At 58.9% G+C, this 18,855-nt stretch overlaps 1 protein-coding gene across 13 annotated transcripts in view; it reads left to right on the plus strand.

Annotated features, from left to right (window-relative positions):
• HDAC7 (histone deacetylase 7) overlaps positions 1-18,855 on the plus strand; it is a 97,061-nt gene that overhangs the window by 69,387 nt on the left and 8,819 nt on the right. For 11 of the 13 annotated variants that reach the window (XM_071800048.1, XM_071800051.1, XM_071800054.1 and 8 more), the window contains 12 exons: positions 6,433-6,629; positions 8,702-8,792; positions 11,347-11,458; positions 12,020-12,135; positions 12,302-12,424; positions 13,291-13,400; positions 14,186-14,302; positions 14,516-14,714; positions 15,631-15,839; positions 16,122-16,331; positions 17,214-17,439; positions 17,895-18,028. In XM_071800048.1, coding sequence (XP_071656149.1) covers positions 6,433-6,629; positions 8,702-8,792; positions 11,347-11,458; positions 12,020-12,135; positions 12,302-12,424; positions 13,291-13,400; positions 14,186-14,302; positions 14,516-14,714; positions 15,631-15,839; positions 16,122-16,331; positions 17,214-17,439; positions 17,895-18,028 — 1,844 coding nt within the window. Of the gene's footprint in view, positions 1-6,432; positions 6,630-6,910; positions 7,633-8,701; positions 8,793-11,346; positions 11,459-12,019; positions 12,136-12,301; positions 12,425-13,290; positions 13,401-14,185; positions 14,303-14,515; positions 14,715-15,630; positions 15,840-16,121; positions 16,332-17,213; positions 17,440-17,894; positions 18,029-18,855 lie in introns of those variants that run through there. The other 2 variants (XM_071800060.1, XM_071800052.1) reach the window with 2 other exon arrangements.

The following is an 18,855-nucleotide window of genomic DNA, read 5'->3' on the forward strand; positions in this document are numbered from 1 at the left end:
TTTCTTCCTTGTGCGGCGGCTCTGGAGAAGACCTTTTCCTTTTATTAAAGAGGAATGTTTTTAATCACACGCATTCTTCAACCCAGCTGAACTCTGAACCTTTCACAGCTAATCAACAGAAGATGGGAAACTTGGGGTTTGTTTTGGTTTGGTTTGCTTTAAACGACTGCTTTTAACTGCTGCTCGGCCTCAGACAAAGCGCTTGGCTGTGTGCGGTGGCCTCACAGGCAGGGATGCAGGTAGGGATGCTGCTGGGATGCAGGCAGGGATGCAGGCAGGGATGTGTCAGGGATGCAGGTAGGGATGCTGCAGGGATGCAGGTAGGGATGTGGCAGGGATGCAGGTAGGGATGCAGGTAGGGATGTGGCAGGGATGCAGGTAGGGATGTGGCAGGGATGCAGGTAGGGATGCAGGCAGGGATGTGGCAGGGATGCAGGCAGGGATGTGGCAGGGATGCAGGTAGGGATGTGGCAGGGATGCAGGTAGGGATGCAGGTAGGGATGTGGCAGGGATGCAGGTAGGGATGCAGGTAGGGATGCAGGCAGGGATGCAGGCAGGGATGTGGCAGGGATGCAGGTAGGGATGCAGGCAGGGATGTGGCAGGGATGCAGGTAGGGATGTGGCAGGGATGCAGGCAGGGATGCAGGCAGGGATGCAGGCAGGGATGTGGCAGGGATGTGGCAGGGATGCGGCAGGGATGCGGCAGGGATGCGGCAGGGATGCAGACAGGGATGCAGGCCAGGATGCTGTAGGGATGCTGCGGGGATGCAGGCAGGGATGCTGCAGGGATATTGCAGGGATATTGCAGAGATGCAGGTAGGGATGCTTCAGGGATGCAGGCGGAGGTAGTGCAGGGATGCAGGCAGGGATGCTGCAGGCAGGGATGCTGCAGGGATATTGCAGGGATATTGCAGAGATGCAGGTAGGGATGCTTCAGGGATGCAGGCAGAGGTAGTGCAGGGATGCTGCAGGCAGGGATGCTGCAGGGATGCTGTGGGAATGCAGCCGGGGATGCTGCAGGCGGGGATGTTACAGGCAGGGATGCTACAGGGATGTTGCAGGGATGCAGGCAGGGACAGAAGCAGGGATGCTGCAGGGATGCTCTGCAAGGCGTAGCTCAAACATGACTGGTTTGTTCCTTAATAATCTGCCTGCCCTGGTTTGTTTGCTTTTTTGGCTTTGCTTGCCTCTTTTCTAAGTGCAGCTCTTTGCTGTCGGCTGACCTCGCCTCTTAAAAAAAAAATCAGGAAATGCCAAAGGAAAGATTTCTCCACTGCTTGTTTTTATTTTGGGGGGGTGTCTGTCTGTCTGTCTGAGAGCAACAGCGTGACCGGTGCTTTTGGTGATTTCCCTTTTGGGTAGCAACCAAAGCACCGGATTTACCTTCTCCAGCCTGGGGAACTGGCTCCCACCAGCTCCCGCCCTCCCCGAAAGCTCAGCAGGACTCAGAGCTGTTTGTCTGTTTGCAAAGTGCCCGTTGCCGTCCGCACACGCGCTCCGTGTCCCCCCACACCTCTCCGGCGAGCCTGCAGGCCCTTGGAGCGCTTCGGCTGTTTGCCGTGTGCCGGCAGCCTGGAAAACACCGGTTGGCGCGCACGGAGCTGGCGCCGATGCTCGCGGTGCCGAAGGCTTTCCCAGGGCACGCCGGCGTGGGACTCCGCGCTGAAGCGTCTCCTCGCGTGGCGCAATCTCCCCTTCCCGCGGAGGAAGGTGCCGCCTGCCCTGGTGCCGGGTGCTTTGTGCTTCGCTTCACCTCCCGCTTCGCTGGCGTTTTCCTCCCAGGCAGATTTGGCTGCGTGAGGTGACCCAGAAAAACAACCGACATGATGTCCCTGGTGCTTCTGCTTTGCTGCTGGGACACGTGGTGCGAGTAGGAATCGTCACCCCCCGTCCAGGAGAGGGGCTGATCCTGCCCAAATGCCTCCTGGGATCTTTGGGATGGTCAGATCAGGTTTGTAATTAGTGATTTATTTAGCAGAAGGAAGGATGAGAGGGAGGAGGCGTCGTGTCTTTGCGGAGAGGATGAATTTGCTGGGTTTTCGTGGCAGATTCATTGGCAAAGCTGTTTGCGCAGCAAGAGCTGCCCTGTCCCAATGTGCCGCTGGTGACACAGGGGCTACTGGTGATGTGGGAGCTACTGGTGACATGGGGGCTGCTGGTGACACGGGAGCTACTGGTGACGTGGGGGCTACTGGTGACGTGGGGGCTGCTGGTGACACGGGAGCTACTGGTGACGTGGGGGCTACTGGTGACGTGGGGGCTACTGGTGACATCCCAGTGTGCTGCTGGTGACACGGGGCCTGCTGGTAACACGATGGCCGCTGGTGACCCGGGGACTGCTGGTGACCCGGTGGCTGCTGGTGACACGGTGGATGCTGTTGACATGGTGGCCTCTGGTGACGTGGTGGCTGCCGATGACGTGGTGGCTGCTGGTGACATGATGGATTCTGGTGACATGATGGATTCTGGTGACGTGGTGGCTGTTGGTGACGTGGTGGCCTCTGAACCACAGAATCCCAGAATGTCAGGGGTTGAAGGGCCCTGGAAAGCTCATCCAGTGCAATCCCCCCATGGAGCAGGAACACCCAGCTGAGGTTACACAGTCCCAGCCCGAGCATCCCAGTCCCAGCCCGAGCATCCCAGTCTCAACCCATGCATCCCAGTCCCAGCCTGAGCATCCCAGTCCATACACCTCAATCCCAGCCTCTTTATGGCCACGTGTCATGGTGCTGGTGGATTTTATGGGTTCCTCTAGGATCCCGCTGGCTTGGGGAAGGCGACAGCCCCCCAGGAGCCCTCATGGGGCCGTGCTTCTGGCCTTCCTCGGGTGAGAGGAAGAGGAGGAGCTGCCGGCCTGGCTGCCTGCCCCACAATCATGTGTGAGCATCGGAGGCTGCAGGGAGGGGGTTGTTTACTGTAACTCTTGGCGAAGGTCCCGGCATCAAACCCCAAATGAATTCAAGCTGCAGCAGGAGGTCACGGCACAAACAAACGGCTCCCAGGGCAGGACGGGCTTTGCGAGGGGTCTGGGGGTACTGGAGCCCGGGCTGGCGCGGGTGGGATGTGGAGCATCCCCACAGGTGCCACACGCCCAAGGGGACCCGGTGTGGGGACAGTGGCTGAGGCTCCTGCACAGGGGCTGGGCTGCACTCCCGGTGCCACCGTCCCTGGCCGGTCCTTGTCCCTCTCCACCCTGGCACTCGGGGTGTGAAGCAGCATTTCTGAGCTCTGCAAAACTGAGTTCTGTGGCTTTAGTCCCTGCTAAAGCGACACTAAGTTGGGGACGGGATGCTCATGTCACCCCAGGGCTCTTCAGGGCAGTCCCTGCTCCCCTGGGACCCTCTTTTCATCTCATCTTCTCTGTCTCCCACCTCCTGAACAGCCCCATTGTGCCAAAACGTCCCCAGCGCCGCAGGGCCCGGCGCAGCGGGGTGCTCCATGCCACCGCTGCTCTGCGCTGGGGACCGCGGTGGCACGAGGGTCCCCGCTGCCACCGCCGCTCTCCCGCCCTGCTGCTCTAACCACGGGGACGCTCGACGGCCTTTTTCCTGGCGCGGGGCGAGCGCTGAAGAGTTGTTTTTCTGGCCGCTTGGCCTCCCCCGGCACACGCGTCCCCTCCCACTTCTCGTCTTCCGCCGCTGCGGAGTTTGTTTTTAAAAAGGCTCGAACAGATGAGGTAGAGAGGTTCCCAGTGCCTTCCCCCTCGGCTCCGCGCCGCCGTCCCTGTCACCCCCTCCATCCCCGTGGGAGCCTGTGGTTGCCCCCAGGACCTTCTCGCCGCTTTTTGCCCCGGGGAGGTGCTGGAGTGGCCCTGAGGATGCTGCGGATGGGGAGATGGGAGCAAGGCGGTGAGAGCTCCCCGTGAGCGTGCCAAGCAGAGGACGGCTGTGACAACGCTGCTCTGGATGCCATCGGCTCCGAGGATGGTGGCTGTGGCTTGGTGGGCTGGTCCCTTCCTCCTCGTACCCACTTTTCCCCCCCAAACGATGCTCCTGCATGTAAAGAGTCCCAGCATCTCAGAGCCGACCCCGATGTGGTCCCTGCGGCATCCAGCGGGACGGTGACGTTTGGCTGGAGGGGACCAAGGGCTGGCTGAGCTTCTACAGCTCGGTGGTGTCACGCGAAGGAGCTTTGGGCCGGGAGCTGTTAGAAAATCCCTTTTTCCCACCCCGAAATGTGCTCGTTACAGCCTGTCCTTGTCCGGCTGCCAGCGGCCCTGCAGGTCGCGTCAGCACTGCTGCCTTCAGCCCCAGGGGCTTTTTTCCTCCTCCTCCTCACCGAGAGCTGGGAACACACGGGAGGTGACAAGCAGGAGGTGACAGCGCAGCTTATCACTTGTGCCCTTCAGAATCGCTGATGTTTAGCAAGACCCGAGGCCCTTTGGGGAGGTTCTGATGGGTCCGACCTCCTGCAAGCAGACGGGACCAAGCGCTGCAGCCTCTTGGGGACAAATTGTCACCCCTGGGGAGGACATCGGCCTTTTTGGGACCCCTGGCTTTGCGCAGTAGTCGAAGGGCACATAGGAGACTTGGGGTCTTCCTGCTGGGGGGAACTTCACTTTTAGACTCTTGTTTGCTCCTAAAAATGCAGCTGGAATGTGCTCATCTGCTTTTCGGGTGCCTGATGCTCAAAGGGGCCTGTGGGGCTCATCCTGCCCATCTCATGGCATCGGGTCAGTGACAACGGGGCGCAGGAGCCCAGTGGCTTTCGGGCTGCGGCTGTTAATCTCCTTCAATCTCTGTATCACAGCGGGGCAGGCAGGGCGTAGCAATTAGAGCTAATTAGCCAGAGACAAATTAAATCCCGTGCTGTTATCAGCGAGATGGAGAGAGAACGGGGCTAAACCTTGCAGAACATCAGGTGCTTCTCTGAGCTCGGGGCTGTTTCTGTCCTGGAGAATGGAGCTGGTGCAGGGAAGCGTTTGCCATCATCCAGAGGGGATTTTCCCTGCTTGGGACACACGGAATGTGTAAATGCTGTGTAAATGCTGTGTAAATGCTGTGTAAATGCTGTGTAAATGCTGTGTAAATGCTGCGTGATGGGGTGGGAGCTGCAGAGATTGCAGCCGTCAGCACACGCTCCCCGATGCCGTTGGGGTTTGAACTGCACAGGGTGTGGTTCTCCGCCTGTATAACAACATTTGCATTTGGTTCTGGTGTTGTTTCTTTTGGTTTTGTTAGGTTTTTTTTAATTGAAACTACTTTTAGAAAACAATTCGCTCTCAGGGTGCAGTGGCCTTATACCCCTTGTAGCATCGTTTTGCGCTGAATTTCCTGCCCACCCGCCTGTTCCCACCCTTGGCCGGGCGCCTTTTCTGCAGGTTTGTCTTCCCTTTGTTGGAGCGACCAGCTCTGCTTTGCGCTGGCCCATGGCACATGTGAGATAAATTAAGCCAGGCTTTGTGAGCCGGTTGGTGAAAATAAACCCCGTGTAACTGGGGCTGTTTTCAGTGTTGTTGTGGGGATGGGGGACTCTGCGCTTCGCAAAGCGAATTCTCAGCCGCGGCGTCAGGGGTAGCACCTCGGGGATGCTCCAAGGGTGTACGATGTGCAGGATGATCACAGGATGGACGGGGTTGGAAAAGCCCTCAGAGATCATCCAGTCCAAGCCTTGGTCCAACTCCAGTCCATTGACCAGATCACGGCACTAAGCGCCATGGCCAATCTCAGTTTAAAAACCTCCAGGGCCGGTGAGTCCAGCACCTCCCTGGGCAGCCGTTCCAATGCTGACCACTCTCTCTGCACAGAATTGCTTTCTAACATCCAGCCTCAGTTTCCCCTGGCAGAGTTGAAGCCCCTGCCCCCTGTCCTATTGCTGAGTGCCTGGGAGAAGAGCCCAATCCCCCCTGGCTAGAACTGCCCTTCAGGTCGTTCAGAGAGTGCTGAGCTCACCTCTAAGCCTCCTCTGCTCCAGACTGAACAAGCCCAGCTCCCTCAGCCTCTCCCCATAGCTCTTGTGCTCAAGTCCCTTCCCCAGTCTTGTTGCTCTTCTCCGGACCCGCTCCAGCACTTCAATCTCTTTCCTGCACTGAGGGGCCCAGAACTGACCACAATACTCCAGGTGTGGCCTCCCCAATGCAGAGCACAGGGGAAGGATCACTGCCCTTGTCCTGCTGACCACGCTGGTTTGGATACAGGACAGGACACCATTGGCCGCCTTGGCCACCTGGGCACACTGGTGGCTCATGTTGGGCTTCCTGTCCATCAGTCCCCCCAGGTCCCTTTCAGCCACTCTGTGCCAGCCTGGAGCGCTGCAGGGGGTTGATGGAGAAAGCTTTTTGCAGGCGGTCAATGGCGTGCGGCAAACCCTTCTCAACAGCAAGGCACCGCTTCACGGGGATGCCGCTGAGCCCCATCCTGATGCTTTCCCTCCTTATCAGGGTGATGTGAGCCAGCCAGGGACTGAACCGTGTCCCCCTTTGTGTCTCCACAGCTGCCGTGACCCCGTGCACCTCCCCGCGGGTGCCCCAGACCGTCCCCATGGACCTGCGCATCGGGCAGCGCGTCGTCAAGCCCGGCTCGGACACGGCTTTGCTGGCTCTCAAGCACACGCAGCAGCTGCAGCACCAGCTCTTCCTCGCCAGCCTGCACCAACAGCAAGTGGAGCAGCTCGCCCATCAGCACGTCAGGGTACGGGGGGACCTGCAGCCTTTCTAGCGGCTGGGGGGGATAATGGGCACTTGGAAGAATTAATTTTGCCCCCCTAAGCACGTAGCTCGTGGTGCTGTGTGTCAGGGCTGGCTTTGCCCAAGCTCCCATCTCTGTCAGGGATTAAGAGGCTGGAAATCCCAACACTAAAATAAAGTGAATTCCTTCTTTTCCCTGTAATGCTTTTTAGCCAGCACAGGGACCTCTCTGACACACACAGGCCAGTTAGGGAGTCAGGTGGGGGGTTTATGTCCTTATTTCAGGCCTAATCTCCATCCTGCCAAAGCCAGAGGGAGGGTTGGGGCCTCCTGGGATGTGCAAAGCGGAGAAACATTTTGAGCCGCACAGTGTGCGTGGAGCAAGGGGCCAGAGCAGCTGGACAGGATGCTTGGTGTCTGTGACCTGTGCCTGGAGTCTGTGACCTGTGCCTGGTGTCTGTGACCTGTGCCTGGTGTCTGTGACCTGTGCCTGGAGTCTGTGACCTGTGCCTGGAGTCTGTGACCTGTGCCTGGAGTCTGTGATCTGTGCCTGGAGTCTGTGATCTGTGCCTGGTGTCTGTGATCTGTGCCTGGTGTCTGTGATCTGTACCTGGAGTCTGTGATCTGTACCTGGAGTCTGTGATCTGTGCCTGGTGTCTGTGATCTGTGCCTGGTGTCTGTGATCTGTGCCTGGTGTCTGTGACCTGTACCTGGAGTCTGTGATCTGTGCCTGGTGTCTGTGATCTGTACCTGGAGTCTGTGATCTGCTGCTGGGCCACCGCTGTTCCTCTGCCCTCGAGACGCAGCTCGCTCGCTCTACAAGCTCCTTTGCTTTTCTGCGAAGGCTTCAGTGACATTCCTGAGTGTCACCCAGAATGGCGCCCCTGCCCTGACAGCCTCTGCTGCCGGACTCTGCATTGTCACAGAAGCCCAGCAAGGTTTAGATGGGATCGTTCCTGCGGAGGGTCCTGCTTAGAGCAGGCTCAGCTTGAGGGGTCCACGTCCAGGTGAGATGTGACCATCTCTGAGCACAGAGATCACCTCCTGTCACTGTCATAGCATCACAGAATCTTTTTGGTTGGAAAGGCCCCTCAAGATCACTGAGTCCAGCCATTCACCCACCTCAACACTGCCCCATGTCCTGAGAACCTCATGTCCGTCTGTCCAGCCCTCCAGGGATGGTGACTCCAGCACTGCCCTGGGCAGCCTGTTCAATGCCCCACAGCCCTTTGGGGAAGAAATTGTTCCCCAGATCCAACTTCAACCTCTTTCTCCAGCCCCTTCCCCAACTCCATTCCCTTCTCTGAACTCTCTCCAGCACCTCAAGCTCTTTGTTGTCCAGCTTGGATTTCTCTCCTGTCATTGATGCTCATCCTTTGTGCTCCTCGGAGGGTCCCAGCTCCATCTGCTCCATGACCCTTGGGTGGCAGAGGATGCGTTTGAACCCCGTCTTCTCCAACCTAAAACCCAGCTCCATCCACTTCTCCCACCCGTGTACTCTGTCCCCGACCACCAGCCCAGCTCCCAGCGGCTGTCGTGGGCTCACTGGTCCCAGTGTCCTTGTCTGGGAGCCCTGGGGGGATCCCACTGGGCTTAGGCCACACCAAGATGCTGCTGCTGCCACAACGGTTGTGTCCTTAGAGCCGGTTGTGCTTCCTGTGAGACGGGATCATCCCTGAAATCTTCAGCTCTGGAAAACACCAAAATCCAAACTTTTAGTATAAGTGTTTTCTTTTTTCCCTCTTTTTAGTCAATCATATTTTGATTTTTCGCTGAATTACAACACGCCCTAGCTACAGATCTGTCAAAACACGCACGAAAGGCAGCAGGTCGAAACAGCCTGGTTTGAGTTTTACGATGTCCCTGGGGAGAGCGTCTCTGGAGACAACGATGCGGCCGCTTCGCTGTGATGAAACAACATGTTCTCGTCGGCCAGGGCTGCCCATCGGGTTTCCAAAAATGACATAACGGACCGTTTCAGACACGCTCCGTCACCGCGTTGGCGTGGGAGGAGGGGGTGAGAGGGCTCTGGATGATTCTGAGTACCCTGGTGCTGATGTCCCTGTCCCCTCGCAGGTCACCATGGAGTCCCCGCACCGCGAAACTGAACCGGGGCAGCAGGAGCAGGAGCTGCGACAGATCCTCAATAAGGACAAGAGCAAGCGAAGTAAGAGCCTCGTGTGTCTGCTGAGCGCTGCGTCACCGCCCAAAGAGCCGCGTCCCCAAACCCAGGGGACTCAGCTCGCAGAGGGATGGAGATCAGGGTGTCAGAAGGTGGTTCTGCCCTTAGCCAGACCAAGCTCTGCCTTCTCTTGGTCTAAAGATGTGTGGCGTTGTCCGCACCGCTGAGCAGCTCTGTCCTGCGCATCAAGCTGAGCCACGATGTGTGACCAGCCCGGTGTCCATGGGGACATCTGGTCCCTCTGGGCAGCAAGTGGCACTTAGCAGCTGGCAGGAGGTTTTTTTTGGGGTTCCCTGGCCTGGCTGGTGTTTGTCCTTTGTCCTTTTGAGCAGGTGGTCACAATAAATCTCTGTGATCATCTTGGTTTGTGCCCCGTGGCCACCGCAGTGACGCTGCCCGAGCTGACGGTGCTTGTGGCTGGGTGTGAAGTTGCTTCTTGAGCTTGCAGCTCAGGGCTGGAGCCCCCGAGGCGGTGGGGAGAGGCTGGGGCAGAACCGTTTGATAACCCGGTCGGGCTGCGGTGTCCCTGCGCCATCTAGTGCCACTCGCTGCTGGAGCTCGCAGGGAGCTCACGGAGCTTTTGGGTGTGCAGAGCCCGGCGTCACCCCCCGAAATGCAGCTGCGGTGGGTGTCGATGTGCTGTGGCCGTCCTGGTGTCCCTGAGCCTCTACCTGCCCGGCTAGGCTGAGCTCTGATGTTTTCCAGTGCTGTCATAGAATCATTTGGGTTGGAAAAGCCCCTCGAGCTTATCGAGTCCAATCATAACACACCCCTGGCACTGCCCCATGTCCTGAGAACCTCATGTCCGTCTGTCCAGCCCTCCAGGGGTGGTGACTCCAGCACTGCCCTGGGCAACCTGTTCCAATGCCCCACAGCCCTTTGGGGAAGAAATTGTTCCCAAAATCCAACTTAACCTCCTTCTCCTCCTTCCGCAGCTCCATTCCCTTCTCTGAACTCGCTCCAGCGCCTCAAGCTCTTGTGAGGGGCCCAAAACCCAGTTTCAAAGTCCCTGAGCTCCCCTCAGGCTGCTCTGCCGCAGATCGTGGGGTTGACGGGGATCATTTCAGAGCTCAAAACACAGCGCTGGCCCTTTCCGTGCCGTTCCTGAGCAAACAGCTCCTGCCCATGCGATCAGCTCGGCACGGCGGAGCGCGGCAGCCTACGCACGGCCTCCTTGCGCAATCCGGGAGTTAATGGTACAAATTAATTAAGCAACTTGTGCTCGGAGGCGCTGGATGCTGGTGGAGGAGCGCGGAGCATCCCCGTTGTAACCGCAGAGCGTTCCTGCCGGAGGGGACAGGTGGGGATGTTATGGGGATCACGGGAGGGGACCCCAATGCGAGGTGGGGACCACACGGGAGGCTCGCGGCAGCCAAACCTCAACCTGGGGGGGTCGCTGCCACGTGTTGGACTTTTGTGGTAAGTCTAGAGCTCTTCTGAAAGAGCACAGCTCCATCGGGAGACCCGCGAGTCCCCAAACTGTCCCCTGCAGTGTTTGGAGGTGCTTCCTTTTCCTTGCTGTCCCCATTCTGGGTGAGGGGACAAGCTGTGTGCCGTCTGCTGGAAATTCTCAGTGTGTGACACAAAGCCCCAGGGCACAGTGTCCCAGGAGAGGCTCCCGAGGGATCCTGTGCCCCCAGGGGGGTTTTGTCGCTGCTGTGTGAGCCCCGTTGTGCTTTCATCGCTCTTCGTTCTGCGGGTGTCAGCTCATACCTGTGCTGCCTGGCACAGGAGACGTTCTCCTGCCCCTCTGCTCTGCCCTGGGGAGACCACACCTGGAATCTTGTGTCCAGTTGTGGCCCCTCAGCTCCAGAAGGACAGGGAACTGCTGGAGAGAGTCCAGCGCAGCCACCAAGATGCTGGAGGGAGTGGAGCATCTCCCGTGTGAGGAAAGGCTGAGGGAGCTGGGGCTCTGGAGCTGGAGAAGAGGAGACTGAGGGGGGACTCATTCCTGGGGATCAATATGGAAAGGGGCAGTGTCAGGAGGATGGAGCCAGGCTCTTCTGGGTGACAACCAGTGACAGGACAAGGGGCAATGGGTGCAAACTGGAACACAGGAGGTTCTGCTTAAATATGAGCAGAAACTTGTTCGTGGTGAGGGTGGCAGAGCCTGGCCCAGGCTGCCCAGGGGGGTTGTGGAGTCTCCTTCTCTGCAGACATTCAAACCCGCCTGGTTCCTGTGGAACCTCAGCTGGGTGTTCCTGCTCCATGGGGGGATTGCACTGGATGAGCTTTCCAGGTCCCTTCAACCCCTGACATTCTGTGACTCTGTGAGATCTGCAGCTGGGACTCGATGTGTGGGGCAGTGACACTTCCCCAACCCTCTGGGAACCTCCAGTAGTCCCAGCTGACCTTCCTCTCCCTGAGCCAACCCCAGCCTTGATCTCCACGGGGTTTTCTCGGTGTCTTTGCGCTCATAGGGGTCTCCAGCCATCCTGACGTGACTTGTGGAGCCGCGGGGCCACGCTCAGGTCTGGGGGATCCTTTGCCGTGCTCTGTGCTGGCTCTCAGCTCAACGTGCTCACTGCTGTCCCTGCAGGTGCTGTGGCCAGCACGGTGGTGAAGCAGAAGCTGGCTGAGGTCATCCTGAAGAAGCAGCAGGCAGCTCTGGAGAGGACCAGCAACCCCAACCCTTCAGCCATGCCATACAGGTAAAACAAGGGCATCCTCCGGTCTGCCCCGAGCAGAAAAGAATCATAGGATCATTTCAACTGGAAGAGCCCCTCAGGATCATCAAGTCCAACCATAACCTCACCCAACTCCAGCACTAAACCACGTCCCTAAGAACCTCGTCTAAACACCTTTTAAACCCCTCCAGGGATGGTGATTCCCTGGGCAACATGTGGTGGCTCTTTATCCTGAGCAAGATCTTTTCGATATCTTCTGCTTCCTGAGCTTTAGAGATACCATTTAGCTCATGTCTGGTGGGGTGAGGTGGCCTGGTTCCATGTTTGCAGGAGGTAGATGAATCTCCCACGTTGTTTTCCCTCACTTTGTTGGACTCATCCAACTCAAGACCTAAAAAGCACCCTCAGGCTTCTTGTCTTTAGTTCCCAGACAAAGCAGATCCAGGTCCCCTTCTGGAGGGGCTTGTGGCAAGGGACAGGACAAACCTTTGTGGCCACGGGCAGAGCGATTGTCCCATGCCAGGGAAAGGCCAGAGGGTGTCACAGGGGTGGAAAGGTCTCTGACAAGGTGGTTTCTCCCCATAGGACTCCGGAGCCTCTGGACGCCGAGGGCCCGTCCCCTCCGGTGCTCAGCACCTTCCTGCCCCCCGTCCCCAGCACTTCTCTTGACCCCCCGGAGCATTTTCCGCTACGGAAAACGGGTAAGGCCTTGGGGACAACAGCGTCCCCGTCCCGCTGTGATGCCCCCGCCGCCCGCTCGCAGGGGACGGCTGGAGCTGGGGAGGGGGGTGTTCTGGCCCCACAAAGCCAGCCCAGCTTTAGCGATATCAACGATGGGCTGGGACTAACCCCCTGATCTGCTGGCAGCGTCCGAGCCCAACCTGAAGGTGCGATGCAAGCCCAGGAAGTGCCTTGACCGACGCAAGAACCCCCTGACGCGGAAGGAGAGCGCTCCCCCCACGCTGAAGAGGCGGCCGCCCGAGGCCATCGGTGAGGACGGTGACACCGGGGGGGGTTTGGGGTGACCTTGGGGCCAGGCTGGAACCGCTCCGGGCTGTCCAGGATCTGTCTATGAGGCTCAGCACCCCACCAGTGCCCTGCTGCAGGTACAGCCCATTGCAGGAGCTCCCTGGATGAATGAGGGGGGAGCGTTGCTGCAGCTGCATCTTTCTGCTTTTTGGACCTACAAGGCTGGAAGGGACCAAGAACCCGGAGTGAAGGTGGCTGCTCAGGCTTCCTCGCTGTGGTTGTTCCTCCCACCTGGCTCCATCCCCGCTGTGTCGTGCAACCAAAGGGCAATTTGGCCCTTGGGGGGCACTGGGAAGCTTTTAGAGGGAGGGGAGGCTGTGAGGGCTGTGGCTGTGCAGCCCTGCTCTGGGTTCTTGTACCCGTCACCTGTATTTTAGGGCCACAGAAATGATGCGAGGCTGGAGCAGCTCTGCTGGGAGGAACGGCTGAGAGAGCTGGGGTGTTCAGCTGGGGAAGAGAAGCTCCGGGGAGACCTTAGTGCGGCCTTTCCGTGCTTAAAAGGGGCCTGAAGAAAGATGGGGACAGACTTTTGAGCAGGGCCTGTTGTGATAGGACAAGGGGTGATGGTTTTAAACTAAAGAAGGGGAAATTTAGACTGGGTAATAAGGATGAAATTGTCCCTGAGGGTGGTGAGAGCCTGGCCCAGGTTCCCAGAGAGGTGGTGGATGAACCATCCCTGGAGACATCCCAGGCCAGGCTGGACGGGGCTCTGAGCACCCTGAGCTGCTGAAGATGTCCCTGCTCATGGCAGGGGTGGATAAGGTGACATTTGAAGGTCCCTTCAACCCAAATTCTTTTATGTTTCTATGATTCTCTCCCTTGTGCAGACTCCTCCCCGAGCAGCAGCAGCACCCCCGTGTCCGGCTGCAGCTCCCCCAACGACAGCCTCCCCACCGAGCATGGGACCCTCCCCACAGCCCCCGGCATGACCCATGAGGTGAGCTCCGACAGCCCCACACCCAGAGATCTTGTGGTTTGGGGCTTCCTGACCCCCAGGTTGGGTGCCCTGGTACCAGCACTGGTGTGGCCAGCAGGCCCAGGGCAGTGACCGTCCCTGTGCTGGGGCCTGGGGAGGAAAAACAGTGAATCCTGGGGGCAGTTTTGGGCCCCTCACACCAAGAAAGAGCTTGAGGTGCTGGAGCGAGTGGAGAGAGGGGAATGGAGCTGGTGAGGGGCTGGAGCACAAGTGTGATGGGAGCGGCTGAGGGACCTGGGGGGTTCAGCTGGAGAACAGGAGCTGAGGGGAGACCTTCTGATCTCTGAACTGCCTGAAAGGAGCTTGGAGCCAGGGGGTTCGGGCTCTGCTCCCCAGGAACAAGCGCCAGGAGCAGAGGAAACGGCCTCAGGTTGCCCAGGGGAGGTTGAGGTTGGATCTGGGGAACAATTTCTTCCCCAAAGGGCTGTGGGGCATTGAACAGGCTGCCCAGGGCAGTGCTGGAGTCACCATCCCTGGAGGGTTGGACAGACGGACATGAGGTTCTCAGGACATGGGGCAGTGCCAGGGGTGGGTTATGGTTGGACTCGATGATCCTGAGGGTCTGTTCCAACCAACATGATTCTATGATTCTATGGAAATTATACTATGTGCTATCCCCATGGGTCCCAGTGTCCCTTGCCCCAGCCCAAGTGTTCTCAGGGCAGCTGGGGCTCAGCCACCCTCTCCTGCCCATTCCCTGCCGAGCTCCCCCGGAGCAGGACTCTGATGGACTGTGTTTGGTGCAGACACCCCTGGCCCAGCGCCTGATGCTGCAGGAGAGCTCCCTGGCCCAGTTTGCCCTGCAGAGCGCGGCCTCCCTTCCCGCCATCACACTGGGATTGCCGGCTACCGCTAGCGCCAGGGTAGGTAGCCAGGTCGTAGGGAGCCCCAGGACTGGGCAGAGGGTCCCTGAGGGGCAGGGGAAGCCCTTTCCTTTGGTTCTGGGGTAGCGCCGAGCGTGCGCTGGCCCTGAGCACTCACAGCTGCTGCCCGTGGGCATGGGGAGGACACGCCGTCCCCTCCCTGTGCTGTGTCGCAGGTTGTCACTAACCCCGTCCTCCTCCTCCTCTCTGCAGGGGGAGGCAGATCGCCGGCCCCTCTCCAGCCTGGCGCACCGGGTGCCCGTGCTGAACGGACCCGTCCTCGCGGGCACGCACTCGCCCATGTTCCTGCCACCTGGCTTGGAGCAGCACGAGGCCGGGAGCCCCTTGTCCCCCCGGCTCCAGCCCGTCATCATCCTCGAGCCCTCGGTCACCCACGCTCCGCTGGTGGCAGGTAAGTGTCGAGCCCAGGGACAGGACATGTCAGCACTGGCTCAGTGCGGAGCTTTGATTTATCCATTGCCTTCCCGTGAGCTGGAGTTGAGGGAGTGGAAGTAGCTTTATCCCAAGGAACAAGCTCCAGGAGCAGAGGAAACGGCCTCAAGTTGCACCAGGGGAGGTTGAGGTTGGATCTGGGGAACAATTTCTTCCCCAAAGGGCTGTGGGGCATTGAACAGGCTGCCCAGGGCAGTGCTGGAGCCACCAGCCCTGGAGGGTTGGACAGATGAGGTTCTCAGGACATGGGGCAGTGCTGGGGGTGGGGAACGGTTGAACTCCATTATTTTGAGCATCTCTTCCCTCTGGAGATCCCCCAGCACAACCCCTGCTAACTCAGGGTCACCAGAGCAGATCACACAGGGTCATGTCCAGGCAGGTTTGAATGTCCCCAGAGGAGACTCCACGCTTGCCCTGGGCAGCTTGTTCCAGGGCTCTGGCACCTCAGAGTAAGGAAAAAATCCACTTTGACTGCAGCTCAAAGAGAACTGGCTCCTTCATGCTCATCCTGGCTCCATCTCTCCCTGCTCTGTGACACCAATAGAGGAGGAAGCTTCTCCCATTGAGGATGAAGCTGAGCAGGGACTGAGATGACTGAGGTCAGGCAGATCCTGTCCCCAGAGCCCCGTGGGCTGTGTGATGCCGAAGCGATTGGGACAGAAGGATGTGAACCATAAAGACATAGCCCACCCATCCTACCCTGCCAGATGCCGGGCTCTGGGGCTGGGTCACAGTCATTTTTGGGGCTGTCAGGAGATGCTCTGCGTGGGTGCAAACAGCGGCTGCTTGCGTGGCGTGGACCAAGAGCTCAGCGGGGTGTCACGTCTGCCCAGCGGACAATGCCACCCCTCACCTGTCCCTCCTGTCCCCTCCAGTGCCAGGTCTGGGGACCGTCCCCTTCTCCTTCGCCCCCTCGCTCATCTCGGCTGAGCGCCTGTCGCTCCCGGGCCACCACAAACCCCTGGGCAGGACCCGCTCGGAGCCGCTGCCCCAGAACCCCAAGGCCATCCAGCAGCAGCTGGTGTACCAGCAACATCACACCCAGTTCCTGGAGCGGCTCAAGCAGCAGACGCATCTGGGCAAGGTAAGTCATGGGCACCCAAACTGGGGGTGTGAGGCTGCAGGTGACAGATGTTGGAAGGGCACAACGTGATGTCCCTCCTGCTGGTGGCAAGTCCCAGACGTCCAGGGCCAAGCCACGTGAGATGCTGCCTCACCAGACCTGCAGCAGCAATCTGCTCAGCTTCCTTGGCTCCCACATCCCTTGTGCTCCTTCCCCGAGATGTCCCACCACCCCCATGACCCTCTCAGCCCGCCCTGTCTCCTGCCACCTCCCTCTGCTCATTTGTGACCCCTCCGGCCGCAGCGCATGGCTAAACCCAGCGAGAAGCCCCGTCTGCGGCAGATCCCGTCCTCGGAGGACATGGAGGCCGAGGGGACGCTCCCGGAGGCTGGGGCTGAGAGCGGCGACCCGGCGAGGACACGCGTGGAGCCGCCACGACCGGGGAGCGGCGTGAAGGAGCCCGAGAGGACACAGAAGCTGATGCAGCCTCAGGAGGAGCTTGTCCTGCAGCAGGTACCGATTGTCCTGCAGCAGGTACCGAGGGATGGCAGAGCCTGCGGAGGGATACGGGCTGCCAGTTGGAGCTGCCCTGTCCCTTCTGGCCACAAGGAGCCAGCATGTGCCCAGGTGGCCAAAATGGCTGGGGACAACAGCTGCAGCCACTCCTGCTGTCAGCAAGGCTGGACATTGTCCCCTCATTGCCGGACATCATCCCCACATTGCTGGGAGCATCCCCACATTGCTGGATATCATCCCCCACTTGCTGCTTATCATCTCCAAATTGCTGAGTAGCATCCCCGAATTGCTGGGAGCAATTCCTGCATTGCTGGTTATCATTCCCAAATTGCTGGATATCATCCCCCAATTGCTGCGTATCAATCATCCCCAAATTGCTGGGTACCATCCCCAAATTGCTGGGTACCATCCCCAAATTGCTGGGAGCATCCCCTGATTAATGGGTATCATCGCGAGGTTGCTGGATATCATCTCAAAATAGCTGGATGTTGTCCCCAGATTTCTAGATATCATCCCCACATTGCTTGACATCATCCCCCAATTGCTGGATATCGTCCCCACATTGCTGGATATCGTCCCCCAGTTGCTGGGTACCATCCCCAGATTGCTGGATACTGTCTCCAAATTGCTGGATACTGTCCCCACATTGCTGGACCCGCAGTGGGGCTGCACAGCACTGCGGGACCAAACCAGCAGAGAGCAGCAGATGCTCCATGACGCATCGCAGCTCCTGCAAACCCCCTCCCAGCCCCCCAGCACGAAGGAGACCGTCAGATCCAGACCCTGGGAGGGTGCCCAGCACAGGGGTCCCTTCCCAGCGCTGGGGGATGCTGCTCTGGTGCCTTCCTCCAGATGCTCATCCTCACCTCTCTCCATCAGGCCTACCTCTGGGATTCCTACCAGCGGGTGCAGCAGCAGCTCCTCAAGCGACAGCCCTTGGCCGACCCCCCCATGGTCCCCACCATGCACACGGGGCACAGACCCCTCTCCAGGGCCCAGTCATCTCCTGCCACCGCCACCATCTCCCTTCCTGCCCAGGACACGGCCTCCAAGACGCTTTCCCTGCCCGTGCAGGAGCAGCCAGCCAAGCAGCACTTCACCACAGGTACGGTCCTTCATGTGGGACTGTCACAGCTGGGGCTGGGGACAAGAGCTGGGAGGGAGGTGACAATGCCCAGGGGCAGCTTAGCATCAGTCTCAGTCACTCCTGGACTGGTAAATGCTTGGGAGTGCTCTGGCTGGCTGCAAAAAGAGCAGAGCGAGCCATGAGGAGCCCCTTCTCCTTATCTAAGGTGGCTTTTCCAAGGGGACTTGCCCATCTGACCCCTTGGCTGCCATCCTGGTCCAGCGATGCTGGCGGGGTTCATCTCTCTTACATATCCATGGCAGGTTGGGACAGAGGCTCCCGTGGTTTGAGGGAGATATTTCAGTCCAACCAAATCATTCCAGGTGTTTAAAGTCTCAGCCAGCCCCTGAAAAGGAGCTGAATTAGGGTCAGAAGTGTCAAACACTGGGTGTCCGGTCCTGCCTCGGGCCAGCAGGTCTCTGTGTGCGTTGCAGGGCTGGTTTACGACTCGGTGATGCTCAAACACCAGTGCTCGTGCGGCGACAACAGCAACCACCCGGAGCACGCGGGCAGGATCCAGAGCATCTGGTCGCGGCTGCAGGAGCGGGGGCTGCGCAGCCAGTGCGAAGTGAGTGGGGGATGCTGGGGTGAACAGATCTAATGGTGCGATGGGGAATCCTGCTCCCACCTCCATCCCTTTTGCTCCCAGATCTTCTCAGCCTCATTATCCAGAGGGCTTGGACTTGTCCTTTGCTGGCAGTGCTAAGTTGGAGTGTGCTGATCCGACCATCTCCAGCTTGGGATGGCAGCTGGAAGCTGCTCCAGTGGCAGATGTGAGAATCACCAGAGGGTTTGGGTTGAAGGGACCTTCAAGTGTCACCTTATCCACCCCTGCCATGAGCAGGGACATCTTCAGCAGCTCAGGGTGCTCAGAGCCCCGTCCAGCCTGGCCTGGGATGTCTCCAGGGATGGTTCATCCACCACCTCTCTGGGAACCTGGGCCAGGCTCTCACCACCCTCAGGGACAACAATTTCCTTTTATCCAGCCGGAATGGTTGAACACATGGGTGTAGGGAGAGGCGGGACCCTACTGAAACAGGGTGGGTTTTTGTCAGCTGGGGGAACACCAGTCAGTTCCAGTCTGTTAGAAACCTTGCCCTGCTCTAACTGGGCTGACTGGTCCGCATAGGGACCAGGAAGGAATGTGATGCTGGAGTTTCCTGCTTGATCTCTGCCTGAACACGAGGGGCCCTCAAGTTCAAACCCAGTGCAAGAAGTAGGGTCCTCAAGTTCAAACCCAGTGCAAGAAGTGGGGTCCTCAAGTTCAAACCCAGTGCAAGAAGTAGGATCCTCAAGGTCAAACCCAGTGCAAGAAGTGGGGTCCTCAAGGTCAAACCCAGTGCAAGAAGTAGGGTCCTCAAGTTCAAACCCAATGCAAGAGGTAGGGTCCTCAAG

This window comes from Patagioenas fasciata, chromosome 28 (genome assembly GCF_037038585.1).
Source record: "Patagioenas fasciata isolate bPatFas1 chromosome 28, bPatFas1.hap1, whole genome shotgun sequence".
NCBI lineage: Eukaryota > Metazoa > Chordata > Aves > Columbiformes > Columbidae > Patagioenas > Patagioenas fasciata.